At 39.9% G+C, this 13598-nt stretch overlaps 1 protein-coding gene across 3 annotated transcripts in view; it reads right to left on the reverse strand.

The window, feature by feature from the left end:
* The window catches only part of LOC110835922 (trypsin-1-like), a 21592-nt gene continuing 7994 nt past the window's right edge, over nt 1-13598 (reverse strand). For 2 of the 3 annotated variants that reach the window (XM_022076629.2, XM_022076628.2), the window contains 2 exons: nt 11002-11195; nt 1-695 (listed from right to left, as the gene is read on the reverse strand). In XM_022076629.2, coding sequence (XP_021932321.1) covers nt 498-695; nt 11002-11195 — 392 coding nt within the window. In that variant the 3' untranslated portion in view covers nt 1-497. Of the gene's footprint in view, nt 696-1530; nt 1593-11001; nt 11196-13598 lie in introns of those variants that run through there. The other variant, XM_087340329.1, reaches the window with a different exon arrangement.

Below are 13598 nucleotides of genomic sequence, written 5' to 3' on the forward strand. Positions count from 1 at the left end.
TAACATTGGGTAAAATATATTTGCAGTGAACCATATTTTACAAGCTTTTAAAATATAACTTTTTAATCACAACTTTCACATTTGAAGATGGCTGACTTCTAGGTTGTTACACCATGCATTCTGGTAGTAGTTTGCCAAAGTTTCAGGGGTACTTGCTGCCTTCATCGTCAAGGCGATTGCCCTGACGATGGAGGCAGCAAGAACTTTTAAAACTCTGGTAAACTACTACCAGAATGCATGGCCCAACAACCCAGAATTCATCTATTCATGTACTCGCCGCCGTGATAATCTTAAATCTCAACTTTCATACCTTTTTTGCATGTAGATCTGATAATCAGGACTTTATTCACTCTGCAACGTGGGTTGTTCGTGAAAGGTTGGCACATTACGCAGAATTATGCTCTTAATTTAAAATTTTTTATTGTCGTTTAGATTTTATACTTTCAGAATCAGAGTGATTCACTAACTGCGATAATTTGAGCTTTATTTAATGCAACTTAGCGGTCGGCTGGGGACGAGCCGAGGATATCGTCTTCGTTGTACAGAATCGACCTGATCCAGTCGGAGAAACAAGACACTTCTGTGTAGATGCCGGGCAGGTTGGGGCGAGCACAGCCGATACCCCAGCTCACTACGCCACATAGATAATAGAGGCCGTCGGTGTGCAGGCACACCAACGGGCCACCGGAATCACCCTGTAGCGTGAACACAGAAACAGCTTAGAAATGTACCTAGTGCATTCTTCACAATCCAACTAATTTGGTTTCTAAAAAAGTGTATGATCAATTAAATAACTCCATGTATCATTATAATATTATCTAACTCCGTGGGACAGTTATTCTTAAGAAACATATTATTACTGAGCTAGTCATGAAATAAATTTTTTTCCACAATTTCTTAATCTAGAAGGTTAGTTGCCGTATTTATAAGAGCCCGTCACGTGGTCCGTGTACTGAACTTATTAAAATATCATATTTTTGTAATTAAACTCTATATTGGTTGTGTGAGAAAATATAATTTTAGTAGGAATATAAGACACATGACAGCTCGTGTAGGTCTTCAGTTAAGATAGCACCTTTAACTACCCTCGAAATAATTGAATAGTGAAATATTAATTACGATGTAATAATTGTAACGCTTATGTTCTGTTTCATATATATGACTTTGTCGTCATATATAAAATGAATTTTAGATTTATGTCTGTTATTAGGTGTAAAGTTGTAAAGTAGACGACCTGTAAATAAAATAATATTTACAGCTCAATTCTCTACGTGATTGCGTCTTTAGTGTAATATTCGCTGGATGGACTATCTAGCCACCATTATGTGTTCGATTAATGTCGTAATAACACTGGTCACTCGTCCTGCGGTAATGAAGAACAAATCTAACAAAGGCTAAAAATGTTCAGAGACAATTGTACTCAATCATAAAAACTCTTTATAGATATAAATCAACCTGTGAAATGGAAACTTTTAATTGAATTAATTTATTACAAATTACCGTTTAAAATAAAAATTTCTTAATGACGTACATTATTTTCAAAAAATACTGCAAATCTGCTAACCCCGTTGTATTGATACGTATTCTGACATCTGAAAATACAAAACGAACATGTAGTAAACATTAATTATGTATGATGCAGAAGCAGCGATTATCATTTGACCCGTCTTTGAAACAAGCTTTCTGGATGGCCGATTTAAGAAAATCTTAACATTATATTTGCTGAGTATTCTCCGTTGTCTCTTTTGTTATTCTGAGTTTATTTAGAGCGTTTTACATAGAATTAGCATACCACAGAATTGCACACGTGTAAATCTCTCGAAGTATCAAACTTCATGTATATTTACAACTGTCTGTCAGTTGTCATGAAACAAGGAACGGTCATTTATGTCGCCTGCGATCACAAAGTTATTTTCCATTAGGCTGATGGAAAAAAATGACACCTAAAAAAGTCATGTAACGTCATCGGAATTAACTGCCTGTCCCTGAAACCTTTAAATGTATCATAATTTATATCTCCAGATCTTCCTCCGTCGTTCCAGATGTTCATACTTAAACGAGCTGTCCATAGACGCCTGCTTTGAAATTTTATAACTTCACTCTTGGATATGTCTTGTAGCCAATTTTGTCGGCGGTCTTCGGTTTTATTTATAATATACAAAATACTTAATTTTTCTCTAATATCTGTGTATAGTTGGTGAGTAATCTTACATTAAATGTGGAGTGAAAGTAGCAGAATTATCATTCGTGCTACTTCTAGTTTATCGCCTTCCTATTCGTTAATACCCATATCTCAGTGCCATTTTTTGAAAATTTCTATCACTGTGATATGTCTTTTTAGTCTTGTTTATAATAACAGTTGTCAGACAAAGGTTTTATTGATAGTACCACACAGCTTAATCTCTTTGCTTAAGTATCATCATTAAAGTTTAGAATCTTGTACAGACTAGTTTCATTCCAAACTAAAAAATATCGCGCGGCCGCCATGTTAATTTTATCGAAGATATTGGTCGAGGAAAAATGTCACTGGATGGGATAATCTACAACATAATGAAAATCGGACACTTTGTTCGAAAATTACTTTGAAACACGTACTATATATTCATAGATGCACTTGTGATAAAAGTTTAAGTATTCTTTTGCAGCTGTCAATGATTAGGTCTGCTGCAATTTAGAATCAGTTATTATAATATAAATATTTAAGACATTTCATAAAAATCCTTACACAGGCCCATGCCATGGTGTCTCTCTACTCATGAAACATGAATTGCAAGTTATATATATATGTCGCGAGTGGGAATTGAACCTGTGATTCCAGCGTTGAAGCATATGTTAAACTTACTTCGCAGTTTATGGTTTGTAAAGTATGAAAATATATAACATTTAAATTTAATCTCTTTTGTCATAACTTCGATTTTCTCTTTCTTAAAGTTACGAAAAAGAAATGGAGATAAAGCCGTGACTAATTTACAGTTCTCTGAAAATATCAGAATAAAATCAACCTCATACGACGCATACAAATAGAACAACAGAATAGGTAATTAATAAACGATTCGTTTCAGTGTAACTTCAGCGTGTTTGTTAGTAAAAATAATTTAAAGTTATCGTGGAATAATATTATGTGCAACATACAATCTTAATTTTACAAACAAGCCTTTCATGATTTATAAATATGGTTTCACATAAATCAGTCTGTATCACCGGCTCTTGAAAATATTGTTTTTCAAATATGAAATGAACATTGAATGCCAGGCACAGATAAGATGGACATTTGCTCTTTGTATTCTCCGTTTGTAACATACAGAGTGCCCAAGAAGTCACCAGATATCTATGGTAATGAGAACGCAGTATTATTAAGCTGTACTGTGAATTTCGTCTCCTCACTCAATTCTCATTGAATTTGGTATTCCAAAGAAACTAGTGAGTCTAATAGAAATGTACTTAAAGGAAAATTGTAACATAATTCGTATAGGTAAATATTTATCTGACTTATTTTCCATCAAGAACTGTCTGAAACAAGGAGATGCTTTGTCTACATTGCTCTTTAATTTTGCGCTAGAAACTAAAAAAACAGGCAGGAGGTTACACAATTGAATGGGACACATCAGCTAGTGGCATATGCTGATGGTTTTAATTCATTAAGTGACAATACAAATAAAATAAAGACTAACACAGAAGTTTTACTACAAGCTAGTAGACAGGAGGGGTTGGAAGTAAATTCAGTACATGTTAGCATCTCGTCGTCAGCAGACAGGCGGGCAGAATTATCTTAGGGTAGCTAATAAATCCTTTGAAAGTGTGACAAAGTTCAAATATTTGGGGACAACAACGACAAATCAAAATTATATTCACGAGAAAGTTAAGAGAAAACTAAATTCTGGAAATGCTTGCTACTTCTCAGTTCAAAATATTTTGTCTTCCCGTCTGATTTCTAAGAACCCGAAAATTAAAGTATACAAAACAATAATTTTGATTGTTGTTTTGTATGGGTGCGAAACATGGTCTCTCACTCAGAGGGAGGAACACGGATTGCAGGTGTTTGAGAACGGGGTTTTGAGGGGGATATTTGGTCCTAGGAGAGAAGACGATGGGGTCTAGAGAAAACTGCATAATGATGAGCTTAAAAATCTGTACTGCTCCCCCAGTATTGTGAGGGTGATTAAGTCGAGAAGAATGAGATGGGCGGGACATGTAGCGCGCATGTATGAGACAAGAGGTGTGCACCGGGTACTGGTTGGGAAACCTGAAGGGAAGAGACCGCTGGGGAGACCTAGACGTAGATGGGAGGATAATCTCAGGCGGGATCTATGGGAGATAGGAGTCGAGGGAGACTGGATTTTGTTGGCCCAGGACAGGGTCCGGTGGAGGGCTTTGGTTAATTTTATGATGAAACTTTGGGTTCCGTAAGCCATTTAATTAGTTCATTGGATCACCCCTGAACACATAACTGGTTGCGTATCAGTCTGTCTCTTTTCACTCAATGAATGCCAATAAACTTCAAACTGTGACAACTCTGATTAAGTATAATTGGGACGTAGCAGATTATCTGAAGATGAAACGCTTCGTATCAGAAGTTCAAGGACATAATTTCGCGATGATGATAACTGCAATATTTTGCGTTCACTACGGGCAAATTTTCGTCTGCGCCATTATTTGGTGCAAATATTCAACTATACAATTAAAATAAATGTAATACCTCCACTCGGAATACCTATGCCTAGGTGGGAGGGTAATATTAAAATTGATTTTAAGTAAATAAGATTTGCGGGCGTGAATTTGATTCATTTGTGTCAGAATTGGTACCGGTGGCGGCCTCTTGTGGACACGGTAATGAAGTTTCGGGGTTCAATTACGTGCAGGGAATTTCTTGACTACCTGAGCAAACTATTAGCTTCTTAAGGGCTCTGATCCATGAAGTTAGTTAAGATTTTCTCTCCTATGAGGTCCATAAGGAGGTGTACAGAATTATAATACCGGAACAAAACTGAAAAATTAAAGAGTTATTTCTTGCCAATACCAGACAATTTATCATTCACAATCATTTTGCCATATCACATTCGATGATATATAACCTGAATAGTTGATACGACGGCGTGAGATATATAAATAACGAACCAGCCCCCATTTACTATGCGTTATCATGACGGAGTATATAAATTATTTTATTTTCTGAGTTCCTTTTTTGGTCGCGTTATGAATAACGCGTTTTATCTAAAAGAACTCAATCATGGTCAAACTAGAAATAAAACTACGTTGTGTGTTGCTAGACTGACAGTGACGCGTAAAGCCATATTGACTTCTACCAGACTACACGACGCAACAACGCAAAAGACAGCCATCTTCCTTAATAGACGATGCTTAGAATAACACAGAGTACTGTGACTTTTCAAAGTCTGTTGAGCAAAGTACATTTGTAAATGCGGTTTCTCAAATCTGCGCGACTGTTTGATGTTGAAATTATAGGGAAAAAAATATTACCAGATACAGCTGAGGTCACCCCAGTGTCGACAGACATAAACCGTATGTGGTGGGAAAAGGATAGCGACAGTTGAAAAAGTTTGGTTATTGGATTATGTTAACATAGAGAGTAGCGAAATATAAATAAGAAAATAGTACGTAAAAACATTAGGTTTACAAGGTCGAAATTTTTATTCCCAGGGCGATGGAAGTCACAAGAAAGGCTTATAAATGCGAACTGTCTTTGTTGTCGTCATGGCACACATGTGTTTGTGTTCCACAGCGTCAGGACTCGTAGACGTGTCTTGTTGCGTAAGTGCGTAAGATTTCTGTGCATTCGTTAGACTTGTCTGAAAAAACACAACTTGCATTGTGGTCTTGTGACTATCATTAGGCCTAGTGTATCGTCTTCTGGTTGTTATCGGTTCAAATCCTGCCCTGGGCGACCGTACAGGTTGACTGAGACAAGGAGCAGAAAGCAAAGAACAGATATCGGGAAATATTCCTTTGTAAATAGGACCATCCGACTCTGGAACCAGCTACCTGCTGAGGTTTTAGGGACTCTCTCCTGCCAACCAAGTACTTTTAGGAAGAAGGTTAGAAAAGTGATAAATGGAGTGAAGTGAAGGGAATACATGGGTGGGTGCAGTGAAGGGAGGTAAATTGGGGTGAGGATGGGAAGGCTTCATAAGTGTAGTGAAGTGTAGAGAAGGTCCTGATGAAATGTGAGTGCATCAGTTCATGACGTATGTAATTCATTACTGTTACTGTCTTACGTCTAGTTTGTATTAATTTTTAAGTTATGTACTTTAGGTTATCTGTTGTGTTTAAATACTTTTGTCTTATGGTTTGTAATCTTCTGAGTTGTTTTATTTTGAGTGTGTCTCATTGTTTTGTTGTGTCTCATTGTTTTGTTCTGTCTCATTGTTTTGTTGTGTCTCATTGTTCTGTTGTCTTATTGTTCTGTTGTGTCTTATTGTTTTTGTTGTGTCTTTTGTTTTTTGTGTCTTATTTTTTGTTGTGTCTCATTGTTTTGTTGTGTCTCATTGTTTTGTTGTGTCTCATTGTTCTGTTGTGTCTCATTGTTTTGTTCTGTCTCATTGTTTTGTTGTGTCTCATTGTTCTGTTCTGTCTCATTGTTTTCTTGTGTCTTATTGTTTTGTGTCTTATTGTAGGACCACTGCCACCGGGTAAAAACCCATTTGCAGTCAATAATAAATTAAAAAAATGAGATGAAGATGACTGTCTTCTGGGTAGTTGCACCGTTTAGGGCATTCGCTCTGATGATGGAGGCAGCAAGGACCTCTGAACCAAGGTCGTCCAGTCCGTAGTCAGTTTGCGTCAATGTCAAAGCTGACCCAAGATTTGTGGGGCTGCTGGTCACGCAACATCACAGCTGCAATGTTCTCGTCTACGCTGACAATAAAATTTATTTATTTATTCCGGCTACTAAATGGCATATGAATACCATACTCCTTTAAAAGCATTCAGCTCAGTGACCTGTTAAAATGTCCGTATAAGGAAAAGGTTATCTGTAATGACATCATCTATCGTATTAATCCCTGGAAAATCACTAGGCTATAAATTGCTTAGAACTTGTACAAATTATATGGTGCGTAATATTATACATACGGCGATTTCAAAGAAGTAAATATAAATGAATATTTATAGGCATGCACGATGACTGATTGCACAGACGGAAATCACCAGATAATTTCCCTCGATCTCTTTGGCATATGCCGGGTTAATGGCTGGAGACAGGCAAATCTAAGATGGCTGTATTTTGGGTTGTTTTATCGTGTAGATTACTCATCGGTCTGATGATGGAGGCAGCAAGGACCTCTGAGAAGTTTGTAAACTTATACCAGACTACACGACGCTACAACCCAGAAGACACCATCTTCATACTCACCGCCGTGAAAAACTTAAATCCTACTAAATCTTTACTTACTCACAATTTCTGATAATTTTTACTTCTAATTCTTCATGTCTTACCCCCGTTACATTATAAATTATGTTTGGCCCTGTCCATTGTCTGAAGTTTGTTTTAGATACGCGCAGTTCCACTGAAATAGTTTCTTTATTTTAGAGACCACTATGCAACGGTGGTCCAAATATCTTGGGTTAGATCCTGGCGGTCGTGACTAATCTTAAAAATTTGTTAGTAGTTTAGAAACGGCTGGTTCGAAACAAAGGGATGTAATACGTACTTATCTCATTTCAAAGTCACCACCCCTTAACCTAAAATGAAGAATAAAAGTCAGAATGATACAAAAGAATAATAGAATTTGCGATCTGCAGCCCTTATTAGATAGACGGTGTATGAGAAACATTCTGTAACATTTCTTAAAAGGTATTTTCCCGAAATAATTTATTGAAACTACTTCTTCTGAAACAGAACGCGTAGGTTAAACACCGTTAACACCAAAGACTGCCTTTGGGCACGATTTTGAGCCAATTTCATCTACCTTCCATACCCAAATCCCACTCCCTATGACTCATATTAATTGATTACTTCCATCTCCTACTAGGTCTACAATGTGATCGTTTACCAAGAGATATCCCACCAAAATTCTTACGTATTTCACTATCGTAACAAAATCTTGACCTGTTTAACTAATAAGAAGTTCCCAGTTATGTAATAATATTAGGAATAACAGCAGAAACCTAATTAGAAATTCACGTAAGAGTGTGTTATTTTTGTCTTATTTCAACAGAAATTGTAATGGGTCGACAAATTTTAGTAACTCCCCGGTATGAAAATGTCAATAAAATCACTTTAGTAGTTATCGAGCTATTACATTTGAATAAACGTTCAAATTAAAAACTGCTCTTTTCCGTTGTGACATAACCAAAAAAAATTTTATAAGACATTATAATGACTTACCTACTAAATATAAGCCATCATCCTGTTCCTGCCTCACTTGTCCTCTGTATTTAATCACACACTTGCTACACAATACCTAAAACTTCGTTCTCAAGACGAGGCCCCATTTGACGTAGGAAACAACTTAGACAGTTTTTTGTTTCCTGATGATGCATCAATGTGATATGTACTCAGCAAGGCCACTTGTGCCTTGCACAAATAAATCTTGTCTGATAAATGAACAATATGTACATTTGTTATGCAGAGAGTAATTAAATCTCATGACGCGAAATGTATAAGAAGTCGATATTTACAAGAACGCTCTTAACAGGCTACACACTGTTTATATCCCATGGGTAGTTATAGAACTTGTCTGCACGTTTTGGTTGTCTCCTGGTGAACCGAATGTCTAGCCGCGCTCTGTTGCGAGTCTTACAACAGGGATGCCAATGTATGAGACCTTAATTTGTCAGCTGGGTAGGACTTCAAATGACGACAAAGTTCGCGTCTTTGTTAAAAATTCATCACACTCCTTGACTGAAAATCGGCCGTTGGATTCTGTGTCCGTCACCACGCATTGTTTTCATACAGAAGCCCTCATAATAAACACATAATACTTATGGTATATCTGTTTTATCCAGAGCCGATTTATGGAATTCGACTAATTTTCGAATGTGTCGGGACGTGGGTTTGCTATAAGCAGTGGAGCAAAAGTTATTCTGATCCTAATCAGTCCTCTATGAACACTAATTTACATAAAAATAAAATGTAATTTACTATATTTCTCAACAGATGCAAAGAATGGATGCAAGTATGACATAAAACATAGATCTCACCAAGATTCTTAACACTCATTTTGAACACCAGTTAAACAAGTACGTTGAAATTCAATGGGGAATGATTTATTTGGTATCTTCATCACATACCCGCTTTTATATTTTACTTTATCCCTCTCGCACCTTCTTTCTCCTTCCCCTCTTCATTATTTATTTCCCATTTACCTTATTTTCGTCACATATACAAGGTGCGATCGGAAAGTTTCAAGACTGGGCGTATAAAAATCCGTACACTTATCTCAGGTATTAAATTCATCTATCACCCTCGAAGTAGTTCCCCTGGGAGTGAACACAACGATCCCAGCGCCGCTGCCAAGCCTGGAAGCATCCCTGGAAATCTTTCTTTGTCAGCCTGTCAAGCACCATCTGCGATTCTGCCTGAATCTCTTCTATCGTCTCAAATCTCCTTCCCTTTAGATGAATTTTCATCTTTGGGAAGAGGAAGAAGTCACACGGCGAATAAGGAGGGTGCGGGATGACGGCCATTGTGTTTGAGGCCAAAAACTGCCGAACTTTGAGGGCGGTGTGCGCTGGCGCGTTGTCATGATGCGTCGCATGTGGAGTTCTTCCTTTAGAATCAGCTGACAGGTCCCATAGCCTATCCCAACAATGTCGCACAAGTCGTTGATGGTACGACGTCGATCTTCGTGAATGGCCTGCCGAATCTTCGTAACATTTTCGGGCGTTGTGCTCGAAGATGGTCGTCCAGAACGCTCGTCATCATCGGCAGAGGTTCGGCCATTTTTAAAACGTGAATGCCACACAAAAGTTTGTGCACGACCCATTGCGGACTCCCCAAATGCTTGCTTTAGCATTTCATAGGTTTCCGTAGCCGTTTTGGCGAGTCTTTGGCAAGAGATTCAGGCAGAATCGCAGATGGTGCTTGACAGGCTGACAAAGAAAGATTTCCAGGGATGCTTCCAGGCTTGGCAGCGGCGCTGGGATCGTTTTGTTCACTCCCAGGGGAACTACTTCGAGGGTGATGGATGAATTTAATACCTGAGATAAGTGTACGGGTTTTTATACGCGCAGTCTGGAAACCTTCCGATCGCACCTCGTATTAGAAATACGTTTAAAAGTTGCCTAATTCTACTAGCACTTACGAATAGAACATTTTGCCATCTGGCGTCATTATTATGAACTTCTAGGCCTCTGTTGTTTCTTCATGCCTCGTGCCTTTCTTTTGTTTTGTTTCTTTCGTAGAAATATGGAGTAAAATTGTGAAACATCTTTCAGATTTTCTGCTTGCAATTCCTCTTAAATAAATAAACAATAAATAAACCAACCGATGAAGTAATTTTAAGATTTACAAATTTCGCTCTAAATCCGTTATTATTCTCAGGAGGATATTTAGACCTAGTAGGGATGAAATAAGTAGGGAATTTACAATATTGCGTAACGAGGGGCTGCGTGAATTGTACGGGTCACCTAGCATAGTGAGGATAGAGAAATATAGGAGGCTCTGATGGGCTGGACATGTACAAGAACGGGGAACAAGGGGTGCATACAGAATTCTGGTAGGGAATCTTTATGGAAGAAGATATGGGAGGGTAAAATCAAGATGGATCTTAGGGAGGTGGACTATAAGGATGGCAAATTGATGAAGTTGGCTCAGGATCGTGGCCGGTGGCGGGCTTTGGTGTTGTGGATGTTGGACCTGCGGGTTCTATAACCAGGGAGTTAGTTAGACAATGATTCTGCTCACAAAAGGAAACGGTGTCATATATCTTAGTGCATGAAATTCTACCTCGCGTTACATCGTAAATTAATCTGTGCACAAGTTTATCTAATGGCTTATAATTGAGGCTAAAGTTTTAAGGAATTATTCAGACGTGAAGTTACCTGGCAAGAATCGCTGCCTCCTTCCTCGAAGCCACCGCAAAGCTGACACTGGTTCAGGTATTTGGCGTACCCAAGCTTCTCGTACATGTCGTGGCACTCGGACGTCGGAATGATCGGCAATGATACCATCTGCAGTAGATGCGGCAGATTGCCGTTTTCCGTCAGCCGACCCCATCCCGTCACGATACCGTAACCTGCAAAAACACCGGCCGGAAGTTTATAAAGAACATGATGATGGAGGTAGCAAGGACCTCTACGAGACTACAAGGCGCAACAACCCAGAAGACAGAAATCTTCATACTCATCGCCCTGATGACGGAGGCAGTATGACCTCTGAAACGTTGGTTAACATCGACCAGACTACACAGCGCAACAACCCAGAAGACAGAAATCTTCATACTCATCGCCCTGATGACGGAGGCAGTATGACCTCTGAAACGTTGGTTAACATCGACCAGACTACACAGCGCAACAACCCAGAAGACAGAAATCTTCATACTCATCGCCCTGATGATGGAGGCAGTATGACCTCTGAAACGTTGGTAAACATCGACCAGACCACACAGCGCAACAACCCAGAAGACAGAAATCTTCATACTCATCGCCCTGATGATGGAGACAGTATGACCTCTGAAACGTTGGTTAACATCGACCAGACCACACAGCGCAACAACCCAGAAGACAGAAATCTTCATACTAATCGCCCTGATGATGGAGGCAGTATGACCTCTGAAACGTTGGTAAACATCGACCAGACCACACAGCGCAACAACCCAGAAGACAGAAATCTTCATACTCATCGCCCTGATGATGGATTCAGTATGACCTCCGAAACCTTGGTTAACATCGACCAGACCACACAGCGCAACAACCCAGAAGACAGAAATCTTCATACTCATCGCCCTGATGATGGAGGCAGTATGACCTCCGAAACGTTGGTTAACATCGACCAGACCACACAGCGCAACAACCCAGAAGACAGAAATCTTCATACTCATCGCCCTGATGATGGAGGCAGTATGACCTCTGAAACGTTGGTAAACATCGACCAGACCACACAGCGCAACAACCCAGAAGACAGAAATCTTCATACTAATCACCCTGATGATGGAGGCAGTATGACCTCCGAAACGTTGGTTAACATCGACCAGACTACACAGCGCAACAACCCAGAAGACAGAAATCTTCATACTCATCGCCCTGATGACGGAGGCAGTATGACCTCTGAAACGTTGGTTAACATCGACCAGACTACACAGCGCAACAACCCAGAAGACAGAAATCTTCATACTCATCGCCCTGATGACGGAGGCAGTATGACCTCTGAAACGTTGGTTAACATCGACCAGACTACACAGCGCAACAACCCAGAAGACAGAAATCTTCATACTCATCGCCCTGATGACGGAGGCAGTATGACCTCTGAAACGTTGGTTAACATCGACCAGACTACACAGCGCAACAACCCAGAAGACAGAAATCTTCATACTCATCGCCCTGATGACGGAGGCAGTATGACCTCTGAAACGTTGGTTAACATCGACCAGACTACACAGCGCAACAACCCAGAAGACAGAAATCTTCATACTCATCGCCCTGATGATGGAGGCAGTATGACCTCTGAAACGTTGGTAAACATCGACCAGACCACACAGCGCAACAACCCAGAAGACAGAAATCTTCATACTCATCGCCCTGATGATGGAGACAGTATGACCTCTGAAACGTTGGTTAACATCGACCAGACCACACAGCGCAACAACCCAGAAGACAGAAATCTTCATACTAATCGCCCTGATGATGGAGGCAGTATGACCTCTGAAACGTTGGTAAACATCGACCAGACCACACAGCGCAACAACCCAGAAGACAGAAATCTTCATACTCATCGCCCTGATGATGGATTCAGTATGACCTCCGAAACCTTGGTTAACATCGACCAGACCACACAGCGCAACAACCCAGAAGACAGAAATCTTCATACTCATCGCCCTGATGATGGAGGCAGTATGACCTCCGAAACGTTGGTTAACATCGACCAGACCACACAGCGCAACAACCCAGAAGACAGAAATCTTCATACTCATCGCCCTGATGATGGAGGCAGTATGACCTCTGAAACGTTGGTAAACATCGACCAGACCACACAGCGCAACAACCCAGAAGACAGAAATCTTCATACTAATCACCCTGATGATGGAGGCAGTATGACCTCCGAAACGTTGGTTAACATCGACCAGACTACACAGCGCAACAACCCAGAAGACAGAAATCTTCATACTCATCGCCCTGATGACGGAGGCAGTATGACCTCTGAAACGTTGGTTAACATCGACCAGACCACACAGCGCAACAACCCAGAAGACAGAAATCTTCATACTAATCACCCTGATGATGGAGGCAGTATGACCTCCGAAACGTTGGTTAACATCGACCAGACTACACAGCGCAACAACCCAGAAGACAGAAATCTTCATACTCATCGCCCTGATGACGGAGGCAGTATGACCTCTGAAACGTTGGTTAACATCGACCAGACTACACAGCGCAACAACCCAGAAGACAGAAATCTTCATACTCATCGCCCTGATGATGGA

The sequence above is a fragment of the Zootermopsis nevadensis genome, unplaced genomic scaffold (assembly GCF_977971745.1).
Source record: "Zootermopsis nevadensis isolate Lab colony 2312 unplaced genomic scaffold, Znev_1.0 Znev_ptg000061l, whole genome shotgun sequence".
Classification (NCBI taxonomy): Eukaryota; Metazoa; Arthropoda; class Insecta; order Blattodea; family Termopsidae; genus Zootermopsis; species Zootermopsis nevadensis.